This window comes from Poecilia mexicana, unplaced genomic scaffold (genome assembly GCF_051168715.1).
Source record: "Poecilia mexicana isolate PSO_F unplaced genomic scaffold, ASM5116871v1 scaffold_5, whole genome shotgun sequence".
Lineage (NCBI taxonomy): Eukaryota > Metazoa > Chordata > Actinopteri > Cyprinodontiformes > Poeciliidae > Poecilia > Poecilia mexicana.
Genome location: NW_028263374.1, coordinates 22,810,883 through 22,829,685, shown reverse-complemented (window position 1 = coordinate 22,829,685; position 18,803 = coordinate 22,810,883). Strand labels below are relative to the sequence as shown.

The 18,803-nt window shown below is 38.3% G+C and overlaps 1 protein-coding gene across 3 annotated transcripts; it reads left to right on the top strand.

Annotated features, from left to right (window-relative positions):
- Window positions 1-1,857: 1,857 nt before the first annotated feature.
- Window positions 1,858-14,470, top strand: tfap2c (transcription factor AP-2 gamma (activating enhancer binding protein 2 gamma)). 3 transcript variants are annotated; one of them, XM_014996296.2, is made up of 8 exons: window positions 1,858-1,902; window positions 5,222-5,671; window positions 6,017-6,068; window positions 7,156-7,227; window positions 7,762-7,984; window positions 9,040-9,158; window positions 12,557-12,698; window positions 12,944-14,470. In XM_014996296.2, the coding sequence occupies exons 1-8, from the start codon at window positions 1,873-1,875 to the stop codon at window positions 13,236-13,238; spliced, it is 1,383 nt and encodes a 460-aa protein (XP_014851782.1). In that variant the 5' UTR covers window positions 1,858-1,872; the 3' UTR covers window positions 13,239-14,470. The 3 variants fall into 3 exon arrangements, with proteins under 3 accessions (XP_014851782.1, XP_014851781.1, XP_014851783.1); XM_014996295.2 differs by lacking the exon at window positions 1,858-1,902 and adding an exon at window positions 4,204-4,675; XM_014996297.2 differs by lacking the exons at window positions 1,858-1,902; window positions 7,156-7,227 and adding an exon at window positions 4,206-4,675.
- Window positions 14,471-18,803: the final 4,333 nt, after the last annotated feature.

The following is an 18,803-nucleotide window of genomic DNA, read 5'->3' as shown; positions in this document are numbered from 1 at the left end:
CTATGGTATGCATATATACCTCTAAACCATATATGCAAGCATATATGGTTGCATATATGCAAGCATATATGCAAGCATATATGCTTGCATAACCATATATGCAAGCATATATGGTTTAGAAGATGGAAGCATATCCATATGTCGTCCCAGTCAAAACTGAAATCTGAGGGAATCTACGGCAAGGCTTCGACATTGATGTTCACAAAGGTTTTCTAACAAATAGTCTGCAACAAAAGGTGATTCCACAATGTAGTGTGGCACACATTTCAGATTTTAGATGTATTCGTTTCCTTTCTCCTCACAGCACTACATAATTTATATTGGTCAGTAAAAAAAGTACGAGCAAAATACATACTAGTGCATAGTGCATTAGGATACATTGAGCAAACCTCAATATTGTAATAAGGGTATTGAACCACAAGATGGCACCAGATGCATATTCATAGCGTACAGTGGCGCTTGTGATTCAAGTAGGGTAACGTATGTATTAAAATCACGTTATGCATGCATTTTTATAATTCATTTGTATACAAGGAGGTTTTGGTTTCTAAGCACAAAGTTGCACTATTTTCCTTTTCATTTGCCTTTATTGAGATTTATTATATTATACGCCTAAGTGGTACAAGTGCTGATCTAATGCCAGTTTAAAAATCATCACGACTGAAAAAATAATGGGAACCATAAAATACTTTATTTATTATACACGATTTTTTTTTTTTTTTAATTCCATCCATCTTGGCCTACTGTGGCCTTTCAAATGTCGAAGAAGCTTTGACTGTCGGGTTTACCTTTCTAAAAAACATATGACAAAATTCAACCAAAACTTGTGCTATATTTTTCAGTTTGTCGGATGTTTTTATTCATAAAGGTAGCTCAACTATATTTTCGATTAAAAAAAGCAACCTCAAATCTAAAATGTTAAAAGCAAATTGGTTAATCCAGCTTAGTTCCAATGAATGCTTGAGTTATAATTAATCGTTTCAATCTAATAAAGCAGATACTTTATTGTAAGCAGTTTTCATCCTACCTGCTTTCTGTGTGATCAGTATGGTGCTGATTACAGGTTGAGACCTATTCTTTGTTGGTTTGGTAATTGTCTGCATGGTGCCATTATAAACAGACGCTATCTAAATGAACCCAAATGAAATTTCAGTGAAAGCCAGATCTCTTGATGAGGCCGCAGCGTCATGGCAGGTCAGAACGCGGATCAGAGAGGTGCGCCCTTCGTTTCCTTTAACCAGATTTATCGATCACATTTTGAGCAACATTTTGAGAAACTTTGATGTATTCACTGGTTTCACTTAAAAAAAAAAAAAAACATTTAGGTGGAGATCAGATAACAGCAGTCATTCTTGGCCTTTAAAAACTTCAGTTGCCTTTGAAAGGAGATTCTTCTGGTCAGCCCGGGGCGATGTCATTTAAGGGGGGAGGAATTACCTCATCCCAAAATTCCTCTCTTTTTCTCTCGTTTTATTTTAATCCTCAACCTGTAAAACTTTTTTTTTTTTTTACCTTTTATTATGTTGAGACTGGTTTAAAAATCCGCTTTACATTTTTATAATCCCATTCCTAGATCCGCACATTCCTTGGCATATATCTTCAAAACCATAATTTTACTTCAGTCTTGGACTTCGTTTCACACTTTCAAAAAATATTTTATTCCATAAGCCAAGGAAAAACAAAACAAAACAAAACAAAAGAAAAAAAAAACACCTTCAAGATTCCGTGGATGAGTGAGATTTGATTTGTCCCACTCAGGTGTATTGGTTACACCGGCGCATGCGCACTGCACGATAATCAGGTGAAGTAAAACTCTATGGTTTTAGTCAGTCGCTGGGTCTCAGAGGCATTGCCGCAACTGGAGCTTTGCAGATGTCTGTGCTGGAGAGGATAGACTGGAGGGTGAGTTGATTCCTCCTCCTGCGTGCTTGTGTTTAGGTTTCTCTTACGACTGATTCCATTCAAACAAAACTTGTTTTGTGTATATTGCCCTTTTTTCTGTTCAGACTGGATTCCTATTATTTTGTATGTTCCCTTTAGTCATTGGTTTGTAATCTTGTAGCGCTGTACGAGTTTCAGAAACTCTTATGGTTTAATAATAGTCAGAGTCATGCAGAGTCTGATTCGCTTGTATTAAAATGTTGATTTGGGGATAGATTCAATTTAATGTATTTGTATTATCAATTCATATTTAGGGTAAATCAGTTGCAACCATGTCTATAACCATGCTGTAAGTTAAACCGTAAATAATATGTCCACATAATAATGGACTACGGTACAAATGTAATTGCTTGTTTGGTTTTTAAGTTAAAGCCTGTCCGTTTTCAGCTATTACCCACCTTTTTAAGATGTGTTTTTCATTTTGTTGCTAAGAGTTAAATCAATCCAATCACCTGGCAGGACAAGCTCATTGGCATGTGTGTTATTTTTTAATTGACCCGGGAACAGATCCAGTTCATCTTTACACCTGACATCAAATGAGTCAGATATCACTGTCATCATTATGCCAAGCTGCACTTTTCAGATTGTTCAAAGCATTATACAGTCCAGCCAAGCGTGACTAACTTCCCTCAGCAGGCCTGCTAAAGAGGATGGTATTTAATCAACGTGCATTTTGCTTCTGCTTGGCATCACAACAAGCCAAGAAGCAACACGCTGAAAAAAAAAAAAAAAAAAAAAAGAATAAAAGAAGAGGATAATCCTCTGTCGCTCACGTCCAGTGGTTCCCATGCTCACTAGAATCACAGCTTGGGTGGATAGACGCCACAGACTCTTTCCCTAAAGGACAAAAGACTGTCCATTGTAGGCTTAGACGTCAAATTATATTAAATTAAGTAATAAATTGCTCCCGACAAAAGGACAGTGAAGGACACTGATATCAAACTGTCGAACGTAAAACTCACGTAGTTTATCAATCATGCAAATTACTGTTTAATTTAAAAATGAGCTCTCCTCTAAGATGTAAATGAAGCTGTAAATGAATCTCAACTAACAAAGACTTGTTAGTTGAGATTCTTTGAGTTTCGAAAGTCTTCCGTTTCTTTTTTGAGACATAAATAATCTGCTAAACTTTGGGGTTTGTTGTGGTTTGAAACGACCGCTTAACGACCACTGAGAAAAACCATAACATTAAAACCTCATTGACCCGTTTATAGAGTCGCCAGGCGTTCAAGCTGCTTGAGAGATAGAAAAAAAAAGAAAAAAAAAATTAAAACAGCATTTTCTGCGAGACAAAAAAGAAGAAGAAGAAAAGATACATTGGATCCTTTTCGGAATATGCAGTATAAAACCAGTAAAGAAGAGCAAAATCTCTACCAAGATCAGAGATAATAATGGCTGTGAGTTTTGGAAATTTAATTTGATGAAGGAAGAGAAAATGACTAGGTCTAAAAAATAAACAAGTGTAAGTTGTAATTATCAAAATGATCGACATAATAATAATAATAATAATAATAATAATAATAATAATAATAATAATAATAATAATAATAATAATAATAATAATAATAATAATAATAATAATTGCAGACTATATGAAATCAAATAATTCAAAAATATTGTTGGAAAAAATGTATCTCATATAACACGGGGACTCGTTGGCTTGAAAATAGGAATTTTAACGAAAATAAATAAATAAATAAAAGGGCTTCGATTAATTTCTGTAACTCCCAAAAACCAAACAGGATTTAAATTCTCATTGTGTCGTTTCCGGGCAGTAATCATTCTAGACATTAAACTAAATACGCCATTTTTTAAGTTTTATTGATAGGAAACATGTTCAGCTAGCGGTGAAATAAGCTGTTTTCTTTTAATGATAAGGGGCTTTATTTCACAACACCGGACCCAGTTGGTTTACAGGGACTGTAATCTAGAACATCTGGTTGTCTTTTCAAAAACACAAGCCCTTCAGTTCAGGAACCCATTGGGTTTGAAGAGAAAACCAAAATCAGAGGAAACCTAATTAGTTTTGTGGTAAGAAGCTGTGCCCATCGCTGCACACAAAGAGTGATTTAAAAGTTTGTAGGGAGTGTTTCAATTTTTGACACCGACACAGGACACAAGACGGCTGCACAGACGGACAGGTTTCTGATTGGACCATCCTCCCGCCAATCAGAGGTTTTTTTTTTTGTTCCACCCTGTCATCGGCATCCTTGGACAGGGTAACGCCCTCTCACAGTGGCTGTGCAGATATAACACAGAGCTAATTTTTTTTCGGCCCAATAGGATTGAACATCTCTGTTTCGTCCAAAAGAGGGAGTCAAGTTTCTTATGCAGCAGTTTTCCCCACTTTCACAACACAACTCCAGAGCGTACTGACCGGAGAGAGAAAGGGGGGTGAGAAATATTGTTTGACGACTGCTTTCTCTCACAGTGGGTACGGAGACTCATAGGCTCATAGCCTGTCTGCTGTGGGAGCGTCAATCCGTGGGTCAGTTTGCCCTTGAGCCCTCACCTCACAACTTTGCTGTCTGATTGCTGCAGCAGAAGAGCAATCGGGTTCATGATCTCAAGGGAGCTCCCATTTTTTCCACACCTGGATTAACCCAAGGCGACGTTTTCTTTTTCTTCCTCTTCTTCTTGCTTTCTCGTTATTTTTTATTTTTTGCAACGGAGAATCTCGGACAGAATGTTGTGGAAACTAGCTGACAACGTCAAATATGAAGAAGATTGCGAGGTGAGTTTTGGTAATATACCGTCGTTCAAAACGAAAGAGAAGGGAAAGTTTGGTTTTCAACAACACGAATTATTGCGCGGGTTGGTGTTTGTTTCCTGTGCGAATATAAAAAAAGAGAAAGAATGCATGAAAAGGTATGTAACATTAACAAAGTAGGACGTATGTTTGGACAGTAATGCTGGGCAAAACTTATCAAAAATAATGTACAACTTTGAAACTTTGATGCAGTTATTGACAATAAAATTGAATAAAGCTTTAAGAATATAATAATAACAATAATAATAATAATAATAATAATAATAATCTAAAATAAAATATTTTGTTTTATAGTTATTATGTTAAGTGATTTAAAATACACCTTTATTTAAATAGATAAAGACGAATCCTATTACCAGTCTTAATGTACACCCAAATGGTAATTATTTTTATTGGAAACCTTTCAAGAGATAAGGTATTTGACACCTATAATTTCCTTAAACGATATATATCCCCACTTGCCCTGCAGTTGCCATCTCTCTCAGCTGTTTTGTCTCTTCCCTCTCAAAGGAAAGGCATGACGGCAACAGCAATGGGAACCCCCGGCTGCCTCACCTGCCAGCGGTCAGTCAGCACCTCTATAGCCCGTCTCCTTCTCTCTCACACTCGGCTGGTTCAGACTTCCAGCCCCCGTACTTCCCACCTCCGTACCAGCCCATCTCCTACCCCCAGTCCACCGACCCATACTCCCATCTCAGCGACCCGTTCAACATTAACTCCATACACCAGTCGCCTTCGTCGAACCAGCAGCAGCCGTCCTGGCCCGGCCGGCAAGGCCAGGACGGACTCGGGAGGAGCGGACTGGCGAGTCAAATCTTGGGCCTCGAGGGAGGCTCGTCCGGGGTGAGAAGAGAGGGGTTCCGGCGGCCGGAGCTGCTGCCCCCGCACAGCCTGGACTCTTCAGTTATTGGTGATAATATGGGAATTCATGACATGGGCCCTGGACTGGAAGACGTTCAGGTAAGAGCATTGTAACATGGAGTTACTTGACGGTATATTTTGGAGTTACTGAATTCGAGCGAAGCAGATTCTTAAACCCATTTGGATTGTTAAAAACCTTGTGGATTAGTCTAAGAAATTTAAAAGTCACCGATTAATAATTTCTAAAATTTCAATTTGAGGTAATTTTCCATACTTTCGACATTTATAAGAATCCAGATTAAATATCATCTTCTTCACATTTTTTCACTCAAATTGTGATTGTGTGACTACAAAGTTAAACCCTGTCAAATTAATCTTAAGTTTACTCATTTATGTCGCATCAACAAAATATCCTTATCTACCTCTTTCTGTTTTTTTAATCAGCATGTAGATGACCACAGTATTATTATGCCAGATCAGACAGTCATCAAAAAAGGTAAGTTGTCCCAAATTCTTTAAAGTTAGAATTTAGAAAAAAAGAGAGAAAGAATGAAAATGAAAAAGAAAAAGAGTGCTCTTGTTTGAATTTGCTGCCTGGGGTACATTTGCCTTTGTAGTCTTTGTGCAGCCAATGCTGTAATTACTAACAGGAATGGGAAATTATACAACAAGAACTGTGTTTTTTCACTCTATATTCCAAAAAAATACCATGCTTCTGATGGCATGTCAGGGCACTGAGTGCACAGAAGGAGACAGCTTTTTGTCTTTTATTTGCACTACTGCTCTGCACGATGATAATCCGCATGTAGCCACGAGATGCACTCATCTAAGCTTGACATGATCCTCCACCTATTCTGTTAGTGAAGGTGCTTGAATGGATTCATCAGTGGGAAAGGAGCTGATCCCTGCTTTCAAATTCGCCAGGCTGTAGCTGACATGACGGGAAAATTGAGCAATCTGGCAGCCGGGCAGTGTTGAGTAAGGAGCAGAGGAGGAAGGCTTTGAATCATCTTTCAAGCTCTTTATGGCAAATCTGTTCTGATCACCTTTTCAGGAATTTAGGAGTTGGTCTTGAATCTTGAGTTGTGTTTGGCTGTTTGCAGGACCAGCTTCTGGTTGGGTGTGGCGTTTGGGTTGCACATGAAAGACAGTTTGGTAATCCATTTGGGGCATGAATTGTGTTTTGAAATTTTTGCTGCTTTGACAACAGGGTCCAATAAAACTTCAGACAGACAGACAGACAGACAGACAGACAGACAGACAGACAGACAGACAGACAGACAGACAGACAGATAGATAGATAGATAGATAGATAGATAGATAGATAGATAGATAGATAGATAGATAGATAGATAGATAGATAGATAGATTACAAGCAGAAAGCTATGTATGCAGCAGAATCAAGCAGCCCATCTTCATGATTTTATGGAAATCAGGTTTGGGTCATTATGTTGTTCCCATGCTGAAGGCCACACTATCGGCAATCTAGGTTTTCCCACTTGTAAACAATGGCATGTCATTCCCAGGCATGTGCCCCAGAGGAGAAGTGAAACACCCATGTGACTCTGTGATTTCTGTCTCAGTATTAGGACTACGAGGTGGCAGGAACCTTGATCGCATACAGAGGACTTATTATCAGGGGGGCTTTCTTGCTGGTGAGGATGAAGATAGCTGTATTTTGTATTGTAGTGTGCTGTACTTTTTTTTTTTTTGTTTGTCTGCAGACTGTCAGTCCTTTTGTGTTTGATTAAAATAAAATCTATATTGAATGTGATCAAAAACAAAGTTGTAAATACTTTTAGAAGAGAGCAGGTCCTTTACAAAGTAAGGGTTTAAATGAGGTTCAGCTTGTTTGTGGATACCTGTTTGTGGATGGTGTTTAAAACGAGGGCTAACCTTCAGGCATCCAGTGTTTCACGAACCACACAATATTTCGAAAGGTTCAAGAAGATGTTTCTTGTAAACACTCATTCACCAAAGACTGGTTTCCTCGGAGCTGCCTAATCATACATACACACAGTCACACACGCACAGCTTCTTGTGATTACATGCAAAAGAACAGACATTCAAGGAAGGATTTAGAGCTTATGTACGTACACTGGAAAAGGGCATATGCAAACAATCACTGTTGCCCAACCACAATTCTTTTATTTTGTGTTCATAATGTAGGTTTTCCCCTTTCTCTCCAGGCCCTGTCACACTACCGAAAGGCAACACGCTGGGCCTTCCCTTCCAGAAAGAGTCACTGCTGGGCATGGTATCAAACCCCACAGAGGTGTTCTGCTCCGTACCGGGCCGCCTTTCCTTGTTGAGCTCCACGTCCAAGTACAAAGTTACTGTGGCTGAAGTCCAGAGGCGTTTGTCACCCCCGGAGTGCCTGAACGCATCACTCCTGGGAGGAGTTTTACGCAGGTCGGGGCTTAAATTCATTCATCATGACAGCTTGACTGGATTGAATATAATTTTTTTTTTTTTTCCTTCTTGACCTGATTTTACTTTCGACCTTAAATGTTATATGTCTTCTATCTGTAAGTCATTATAAAAACCTTAGATATAAATCTTAATAACACAATAGAGCATTAACCATAGCTCAAAGCTCAGTGGCTCATGGAAAATACTTTGTTTTTTAAAGTTCATCTTGGCTTGTGGTCTTTTTGTGTATTTTACAAGGCATTCTTTGTTCTAACATGCTAATCTGAAAAGTGTTTGATTTATGTTTGCTGATGTTTGCATAATATATAATTTTATCTGTGCTATAGCAGTTGCTCTTTTGTTACATATGTTGTAGTGACAGTCTGTTGAAGAATTGGGGGTGGGGGTTACCATTTGTGCTTAACACCCCTGATCAGAGCAATTTTTTTTGTCAAAGTGCATGTTTGCCACTTCCCATGTGCCTTTGTTAATGCTGACATACACAACGCTTTTTATGTAGGTCAAATACTTAGAGGGGGGGGTGGGGGGGGGGTTGTAAGTACAGAAGGGTGGGGAGTGCGTTGAGACGATGGGGGAGTCGGGAGGATTTAGTCGCACATGCCTCTCCAAAGATCTCTCACCCACAATATAGAGGGAGAGATGCCGGCCTGACCATGCAGAAAACTGACTCTGCCATGGCAAGTTAAGAGTATGAGAGCCTCTACAAATGCGTGTTTGAGTGATGGATCTGTTTTGTTTTTCTTTAAGGTTAGGAGAAGCACTTTATATTTTAGAATATTAAACATGGAGTGAGACCTTCTTTTCTATAATATTCCTACATTACTAAAATTTCACACACTAGTTATTTTCTTTTAATGCACATGTCCAATTTTCTGAAATAATAATCACCAAAACTCATAAAATAATAGAAAATACTATCAAATAGTATTGGTGAGATTTTATTTATTTTTTTCTTAAAATGAAATAATATGGATTCAAAATCTGTTGGTGCTTTCAAGGATTTAGACTCAGTTCGTTTTTATGTCATCCCACAGAGCCAAGTCAAAAAATGGAGGTCGTTCTCTGCGAGAGAAGCTGGATAAAATTGGACTTAATTTGCCTGCTGGAAGAAGGAAGGCGGCCAATGTCACTCTACTTACCTCACTTGTAGAAGGTATGACGCATCACTCAGTACCATATCGCACCTTTCTGACTTCTACTGCATCTTACGCCTGCTGGAATGCTGCTCAAACAGCGTGGGAATGTACGAGTGTCATTCTCCTCAGCGTAGTGTGTTTTTATTAGAGCGCGATCTTAAAACAATTCAAGCCGCCTGTCAAACAGCTTTGTTCTTGAGAAAGGTGTTGAAGTAGCTAGCAGTATGTATGCATTAGGTGACTTTTTACATGGATGATTAGCCTCTCCAGTTGAACAAAATAGGAATAGACGAAAGGCTGTGCCAATGGCAATTTTTTTACTTTTGTCTTGAGCCGTTAAAAAACATGTCCATGAGGCATTCAGGCTCTATTCTCTAAGCTGTTCTTCTATAAACAGCGATCTGGGTCCACCAAAAAGAAATGGACTGACAGACAACTTCTAACAAGCAAACGTCTCTCAGAAATAAATCCTTCTCTGTTTAGTGTTGGAAGAGTAAAATGTATTTTTATATTCGTTTGTTACTGCTTAGTAAAACATACTTATTTTGTTTTCATAATCCCAAACAAGACATCACAAGTCTTTAATTACCGTATTTTCCGCACTATAAGACGCACCTAAAAACCTTCAATTTCCTCAAAAGCCGACAGTGCGCCTTATAATCCGGTGCGCCTTATATATGGACCAATATTGAGCCACAACAGGTCCAGCAACGGACCTTACCACAGGGGCCGCGTTTCATTGGCTAATGCCCATTTTAGGTCACAGTGCAGCTACCACGTGCGTGACCGTCTCACAAACACAAGCTACAGTAGTAAACATATGCTAATGTACATTGTGGACCATCAAAACCATGAATGCCGACTTACCCAGCCTTGCAAGAACAATAGGCATCAGTGATCTTGTCCACAGCTATATTTATGCTGAGGGTGTGAGGATCTGCTGTTTTCCTCATCTATCGGTAGCTTTTAGCTGTGACGCGCACAATGTTGGAGGCATCCAGTGGCTCAAACACCTTGATGTCGTCCAAAAAAGATGACATGAACTTGTTGGTTCCCCTGTCCATTGTCGTGGCTGATATGTTGTGAAAATCCGGCAGAAATGCTACGCTAATTAACTCAGATCGAAATGAAAGACGTCATGTTTACACAGACATGCAGTAGGCTGCTTAAGCAGCCGCCAACTTCTTTTTCCCCGTAGAAGAAGTAGTGCGCGGTGCATGCTGGGATAGTTGTCAGAACACTGGTTTGTTAATAAAGTTTGATAATACATTTAAAGGGGGGGAGGGGCAGGGGAAGAGAGACAGAGACTGCAGCGGCAGCGTGTCGGTTGGTCTGTGTTACCCAGAAAGCAGTTGGGCATAATATCGCAACACCAACACCGTGAGTGAAACAACGACTGGGCCAGCCTACTATATAAAGTACTCGGGGACCATTTCTTTATTAATGTGGATGTGTAATAATAGAGTATGAAGCGTCTATTCTATGCGCCTTATAATGCGGTGCGCCTAATGTATGAAAAAAGTCCTAAAATAGGCCATTCATTGAAGGTGCGCCTTATAATCCGGTGCGCCTTATAGTGCGGAAAATACGGTACATACTCTGATTATTACTATTTTGTATTTTTTTTTATTCAAACCAGCCAAAATCCCCTCAGACCAGGTTATATTGGTGTAGTACTATTTTATGGCATGAGCTAAAGGCAAGATAAAAATTTGTCACCTTGTACATGCCAGATGTATCTTGATACGGTTAGACTTTCATATGATCACAGTATCACTTTCAAAACGCCTACCTGCCGCTGGCTGAAGCAGGATATTTTTTTTTTTCCCTCCCTAGATTCCCATTCATTTTTATAAATAGGCTAATGATTCTGTGCAGGAGAATGACTGGAGGCCTGTTTTATTTCGAGACCTTCAAAGCTGAATTAAGTGTTGTTATGTTGTGTTCAGCTCCCCAGGAGGGCCAGCTGACCTTAAAGCTTGTGCTTCTGAACATCTGCCTGAATCCTGTTAGTTATGTGCAAGACTATCAAAAAAGCATAGCCTGAGGTGCTTTATGCCCTCAGTATTACCATTTATCCGCATAAGCCCGTTATGACAGTGCAAATCAAAGCAACCTCAAGATGGAAATAAATTCCTTCCACTGGCTTTGTTTTCCACAGACAAGAGGTCTTAACACTGGCGATCATTCTCCAGGTTAACAGATTCTGTTTAGATGGCTTTCTTTCCAACAGGTTGAAATGTAGAGGTTGAATAGATAAATTATAGATCTTGATGCATTTAGAAGTCACATTTCAAAATTTTTATATTATCATACAGTGTGAGATAGTAATATAAAAACAACACCAATTTAGTCGTAAAAAAGATAACATAAAAAAAAAAAAAATCCACATTTGGATGTAGGTCCCAACTCATCAGTCATGAAAGAATAAAAGTGCTTATTTCATTTTTATTTCACATTTGAAATGATTCGCATGCAATGCATTTTTTTCTGCAAAGTGGTCAAAAAGAAATAATTGCACATTTAAGGTTTCTTCTCTACACCTCATAGGTCTTGTTTCATTTATTTTTCAACAAGTAAACAAAAGCAGAAAAAATAATAATGTCAAAAATAAGCACTGATGTAACATTTAGATTGGTTTGGGTAAAGTGTTTAAAAATATATATTTAAAAAAAATTTTTTTTCACTCTTAGTTCAGTGTGGAAAACACTCATCTTTACGATATGTTTGTAAATATATTACAGGGTGACACATATTCGCTGTTCACTGGGACAGGGGGTACAAATATGAAATAAGCATGTTTCCATTTCTCTTTGCCAGCAATTGTATGTTTGTTATTTAAAATAAGGAAAATAAAAACAACAGCCTGACCCAGTTTAAACTGCTGCTCATACATTTTGATCAAAGACAAGAAAATTTAATTAAATTTAATATTTCACATTTTCATTACTTGTGTCTTATGAGTAAAGCCTTTCAGCTTAACATTCACAGACTAAGGAAAAAGGTGCAATTCAATAATATTTGGAAGTCTGTCGTTTTTGCATATAGACTCTGTCCTCTTTGAGCATAGCTTCTAAAATAACTTAAATAGGTGTAAAAAACACATGACTCATGCCACCAAAGTGCATGTTAATTATGTTGAGCTCAGACCAGCAGAGCCACTGTTGTCACTTCTACCGGGTTTAGAATTCGACACCCTAATTACTGCAGTTGTTTTGGAAGGAATGAGTGTAGCAGTTTGAGGGAATTGTTTTCTTTTCATCCAACTCTTTAAACAACATTATGAACTTTTCCCTTTGTGTGCAAGAATATGGTGTGATTTCAGAGTAGTTTTTGGGGAGTTGTCTGGAAGAAGAAATGTCTTGTGCCTGGTGGTTTGAGCTAACAACTGATTTTTTCATTTTTGTTTCTACAGGTGAAGCTGTTCATTTAGCAAGAGACTTTGGTTATGTATGCGAGACTGAGTTTCCTGCAAAGGCAATAGCTGAATATTTGGGCAGGCCCCATGTGGAGCGCAACGAGGTCAACTCTCGCAAGAACATGCTCCTCGCTGCTAAGTCAGTATTTCTAATTTGTGGTTTGCATCTTATTTGCACGCATTTATTCACTTGTAACAGAGTCAGGTTGCAACTTGCCTCTTTTTTTTTTTTTTTTTTTTAGTTTTTCAAAGCCTATTTTCGCTCTGTTATTTTGGCAGTAGAGCAGCTACCTTACTGAAACACCCACTGTGTTATCTATTGGGTTGGCTTTCAGGCCAAGTATATTATTGCATCCATCCTGACTTTGGTTTCTCTCCCCTCAGGCAAATCTGCAAAGAATTTACTGACCTGCTCACACAGGACCGGTCACCGTTAGGAAACTCAAGGCCGGCGCCCATCTTGGAGCCTGGAATCCAGGGCTGCCTGACTCATTTCAGCCTCATCACTCATGGATTTGGTTCTCCAGCCATCTGCGCTGCAATGACCTCCCTCCAGAACTACCTAAATGAGGCGCTCAAACAAGTGGACAAGATGTACTTGAGTTCTGGCAGTGAAACCCAGGGATCCTCGGAGAGCGGGAGCAAGTCCACTGACAAAATGGACAAGCACAGGAAATGAGAGCTCAAAAGAAGAAAACCTGAATTTCACAATCACAGAATACACTCATTCTTGCTGCCCTCTCCCTGTTTTGGACTTTTTGAAACTTATCTTTAGTATTACCATTTTGAGAGCTTATTTTGTATGTGGGTGTGTATGTGTGCTTCCGATGTAAATGTATATTTCTACAAAACTTTGGATTTGTCACAGATGGCTACACGTCAGTATGTGCTGACTCCATATAGGGAATTCTGTGGACTCGGCTTTTTGGGAGCTGCTTCTGTGATGGTTAAACATACCATCAAATAATAACTATGCAGTTCCATAAAATTCCAACTCAACTACAGTTTTTTAAAGGGGGGTGGGAACAAGTGCATTCAGTTTTTTTTGTTGTTTTTCTCTAGTGGACATCATTTCAAGATGCGTTGCAATGGCTGTGAATTCCACTCAGCACCTCTCTCCCTGCCCTCCCCCTTCAGTCTGGAGGCAAATCCACTGATTTCCTGTGTCTCAATGGACCTGCAAAGGACAATTTTTAAGTGTGTGTGTGTGTGTGTGTGTGCACGCGTGTGTGTGCGTGTTTATGTGTGAGAGAAAGAAAGAAAGAGACATAGCGAAAGAGAGATGCAAAACTGTTGTCTTTCATTTTTTTCTTCTTCTTATTTTGTACACCCAGTTCTGACTCCAGTGTTATCATGCTTTTCTTAATGGGAGACAATTTGAGTCTGGCAATAATTTCTCAGTCAGTGCTCACTCACAAACCAGAGACTTTAAAGATGGTGCATAAGGCGCCTTGCAAGTGTTTGTGTGGATGACAATCATTCCCACAATTCTGTTCTCCAACATTCGTGTTTGAAAGCATGAGGTAACATCAGCCAAACATCAATCTTACTATGAATGCGTGTTGTAAGAATGTGTGTACTTGTACATAGTTCTTTCTTTTAAAATGTTTTTAACTAGACATTAAATTCAAAATGTCAAAACATAGAATTTTATTCAATTTGTTGTCCTGGAATGTAAATATATATTTTTTAATTTATGTTGTAATTTAATGGGTTTGTGTAAATAATAGCATCATTGAGGTATATGGTCTAACTTTTTACAGGATGTGTTAGAAACTTTCTAAAATGGGTTAGATTTTTTTCTCAAGTAGAAGTTAGGAAATGGGCATGATTTGCCTTTTTTGTTAAAGATGTAAAAAAAAAATGTTTAAAAGTTCCAGGATCAAATACAAATAAAAAAAAATGAAAGCCTGAAGCCAGATCCGGTGTGCAAGTGATGTTGCCCAGATCACAGAAACACACATTTCCTTTTTTATGGCCTAGTTTTTCAGCAATAGTTCACAGAAAATAGTTAAGTCATGTGTTGGAAGATTTCCCTGTAGATAAACAGCCAAAGAAAATTCCCCCTACTAAACTAATGCGAACAGTAGTCATCATTATTTGCTCTCAGTTAGCTTCACAAATAGGCTGTGTAGCTCATTGAAGGCGTCGACCTCAACAGCGCATCATGTGAGGGACAAAAATGTGTTGGGGAGAGGAGGCAAATGACTTGTTTATTTTTGAACTAAGAAAATGGTTGATGATGATTTTATCTGGAATATTCTTGGTTTCTTGTTGCTCAGGTAGATTGGCTCCCATGTTAATCTGGATTTCAAAAGTTACTTCTGAAGAACGGCCCTCATTCTTAACTTTAATTTATCTCAGTAAATTAAAGTATATTGGCATGAATTTTATAAAGACAAAAAGCATAAACAATGACATACAGGTTCATCTCAATACATTAGAATGTTGACAAGTTTTTTTTTATTTCAGTAATTCAGTTCAAAAACAGAATTTAGTATATTCTGCAGCTTCAATAAACAGACTAAAACTGGATAAACTGAAACTGAAAACAGACTAAAATACTCAAAGTTTCTATTTTATGTTATTTTTTTATAATTACAAAACACACCAAATGAAACCTCAAGTTCTCCTTCTGAAAAATATTTTTACACAGCATTCTGTTTAAAAACAGAATGCCAGTCTAGTGAAAAGTGTGTCCATGTAGCATGAATGGTCAAGGCTCCTTATCCATGAGTCAAAACAAATTTGTCTTTAGTAGTTGCTTATGCCTATTGCTTGTCTACCTTTTTTCCCTTTCACTAAACTTCCCATTAATAAATGTGGATGCATAACATATTACTGGATCATGACATAACATTTGTGCAATAAAACTAATTATTTAATTGGTATTATTCAAAGGCAAATATTTAAATGTCTGAAACAAAAAATTGTGCCAAGTTGGAGGCCACAATTATCCAAATGATCAGAATAAAATCCTTGAAATAAAACTCACTCAGCGCAATAAATCTTTATAACTTAACTTTTTGAAATGAGTTACTGAAATAAACAACTCATTGCAATGATATTGTAATTGTAGAAATGCGCAGTCTCAATAATCACATCAGCTGCAACTTAACTGGTTACATTGCATAAGTTCATTCTTTGTGTCAGAAAGTCATCTGTGTTACACGTTGCTTTTTATGCAAAAATTTAAACTAAAGCAATATAAAAATATCTGATACTTCAGCCAGATGTTGCAAAAAGGTTTGCAATGTTGAAGGTTTTCCTGAGCTACAGTTTTAAGATACAGCAAACATGTTGTCAAGCTAATGTGGCGCCTCTCCTTTTCTACTCCGTTGTTGTTTCAGTGTACTGCTACAAGTTTCCCCATACTGTTGGGAGCACCTTTGATGTCTGTGAGAGACTGATGAAAAACTGTTGACAAGCTAGCATAGGAAACAAGGTTGCTTAATCATCACTTGCCCAGCCAGTCCACATTGAATCATATTGTCTGCCTCCATGTGTATCAGGAGGAGTTTGATAAATATCAGTGACAGACGCAAAGTGGAGAAATTAAACAGACTTCTAAAATTGACTTCAGTAGGTGCCGCACCAAAGAAAGGTTGAAACCCTAAGACAGAATGCATGTGATCTGTTAATGTGTTTATTTCTACTCTATTAATGATACCAATGCAGCATTGACAGAAGGAATGCATTTTGAACTTCTTTTAGAGAGCTATTTTCAAATTACATTACTTTTATTTTTGCAGTGTCATGATTTTAATCGACATTTCTCAGAAGTACAGCCATGGAGGTCAGTAGGAGAAACCAATTTTTGACAAAAAACAACAACAACAAAAAAAATGTTACACGGTAAAGAAGCAGGAGCAGTTGCAGTTTGCTGCAGATCCCTTGCAGTAAGACAAGTATCAGCCTCTCCCCTCAGAAACCAGTCTAACCAGACCTGTCAACCTGAACCCAGTGGCTCAAAGCCCTCACAGCAGTTGACTTTAACTGCCTTCAGTTATTCATGTTATGCCGTATGCATGGGCCTGAAAGAGTAGATAATTGCAGGGGGAGCAGATGATGGTGCAAGCTATAGGCGGAGGAAGAAAAAAAGCAGAACTGTTTGAGTGTCTCCTATGAATGTCTGAACACAAGTTGAGTTAACACTTTCCCAAGTCGAAATGTCTGATTGAACAGACAGAACTGATTGTTCACCTTCTTATTAGTTGTCTTTCAGGCTGTCACTCAGTCACATAAGAGAGTTTTTGTTTTGGAAGACACACAAATTCCATTCACTTTCATCGTCTATTGTCTGCAAAGACAATCTTCTATCGGCAAGTTTGAAGGGCTAAAGCTGGCTAGAGCTGCCAAAGGAGCAGCCAAGATACACAGCTAAAACCTGTGATCTTAGGAAGATTGCCACCAAGTGAAAAGAGAAAACACAAGCTGCAAATACACCTGTTTTCCATGTGTCGTCCTTTATCATGTGATTTCTAAAACTTTGGCAACATGAAAACTGGTCAAACACTCTAAACTGTGAGCAAGGGTGAGCAATTCCCATATGACACACCTAAGGTAGCTGGGAACTAGAGACAAGCGTGAGCTTGTTGATCTCATTCACCACTTCTTCTTCTAAGAACAAAGAGAGGGACTCAGAAACCTCCTTAATTGGAGATATAACTGACATGCTAATGTAATCTTTACATTTCATTTTGAAGGCCTTGGGCTACTTGTCATCTCCAGCTTCACTGAACTGTAGCTGTAGTTCAAGTCAGCTCTGACTGCATGACCTTTTAATGTAGGTCGTGGCAAGTCACATGATGAAGCTCAAAGGACAGAGGAAAAATGTGCCAAAATGGGAATAACTTGATGTCATGTCTAATTTTTTTCAGTTTTACCACATGATCTTGTGTTTCATTAAACATTTTTCATTGTGTTTTCAATCATCTCCAAATAGGGAGACACATAGAAAGAATTCTGTGTCAGTGCTCTTGTCCTCTTTCTTTTTGTAATAAATTTCAAAAGATTTAGCCCAAACATTCCCAGATACTTTGCTGTTAACTTTTACCCTTCTCCGTTTAGTCAACCACTTCCTCTCAAGAAATGTGTTTGAAATCTGTTGTGCATTAAGGCTCGTTTGCAGTCAGACTAATCGCTCGCTTGCAGTTCCCAACCACCGAAACCACTTTATGAGTTAAACTATGGTCCTAACATCCCGAGTCATAAACGACAAGTCAGAAAGATGACGGTAGTAGATTCTTATCTGTCAGTCACCAGTGGTTTTAAGCTCGCTCCTGGTTCTGTGAAGATGGGAAGCGGATGGTGATTTCATGAGAAAATGGCTGTTTGTATCTCTTTGTAGATGTATAAACAATAGATATCTCTTACTTGCATCACAAAATATGATTAAAGAGATCCCAACAAATTTACTAGTGTAGACAGGGTTTGGAATTTAATGCATTTTGGTCAGTAATGGAAAGAGCTGTAACTGCCAAGTTAAAAATATTTGAGCTGTTAAAATTAATCATATATGTTTAAATTTTGTGCAATTAGGGGAAACATAATCACTTTTGATAATTTATATAATGAATTGTAGGTAAAAACATCCATCCATGCATCCTTCTATTACCTGCTTTTCTTCGTAGGGTCGCTGGGCAGGTTGTGAGTCCATCAAGGGGCAGCTCACACTCACTCATAGCTAAAAACAACACAGAAAAAAACAATTGCACAGAAATGCTTTTGGATTGTGGGAGGAAGTCAGAGTACCTGGAGAGAAGCCACACGTGAAAAACATGCAAATACGTAAAGAAAAACAGAATATTTTTGCTGCAAGGCAAACGTGTTATCAACTGTGCCAATGTTCAACCAAAATGACATTTTTTTCGGTTGTTTATTTAATTTTGCAGTTTTTTTTTTTTTATCACAGTTGAACATCGTTTTTTGATTTCTGTGTAATTTGTCAGGTGTGTTTTTTTATGAAGTGCAATAGACACTTCTCATGCTGGACTTGAGCCATTCATTGTTATAGAGCAGGTTGCAAATTTGTGGTTTTGTACAGGAACCGAGTGTAAGTAAACTTGGGTATGTGTTAAAAAATAGGACATTCAGGAGCGTGTGTTCTAAAGCGTAACAAAGTTTGCATTATGTTATCTGTGTGTGGTGGTGAGGAGAAATAAACAATATGACTTCCACCCAGTAGTCTGGCTCCTGTGCCCCATGTGACAGCTTTCTTCTTCAAAGCAGTGCTTTTGGGATT

Excerpts from the sequence above, each read along its gene's own strand:
- tfap2c (XM_014996295.2), top strand. The coding sequence starts at position 4,628 with ATGTTGTGGAAACTAGCTGACAACGTCAAATATGAAGAAGATTGCGAG. Across the intron at positions 7,985-9,039 it reads CTGGGAGGAGTTTTACGCAG|AGCCAAGTCAAAAAATGGAG; the intron begins GTCGGGGCTTAA and ends GTCATCCCACAG. Across the intron at positions 12,699-12,943 it reads AACATGCTCCTCGCTGCTAA|GCAAATCTGCAAAGAATTTA; the intron begins GTCAGTATTTCT and ends CTCTCCCCTCAG.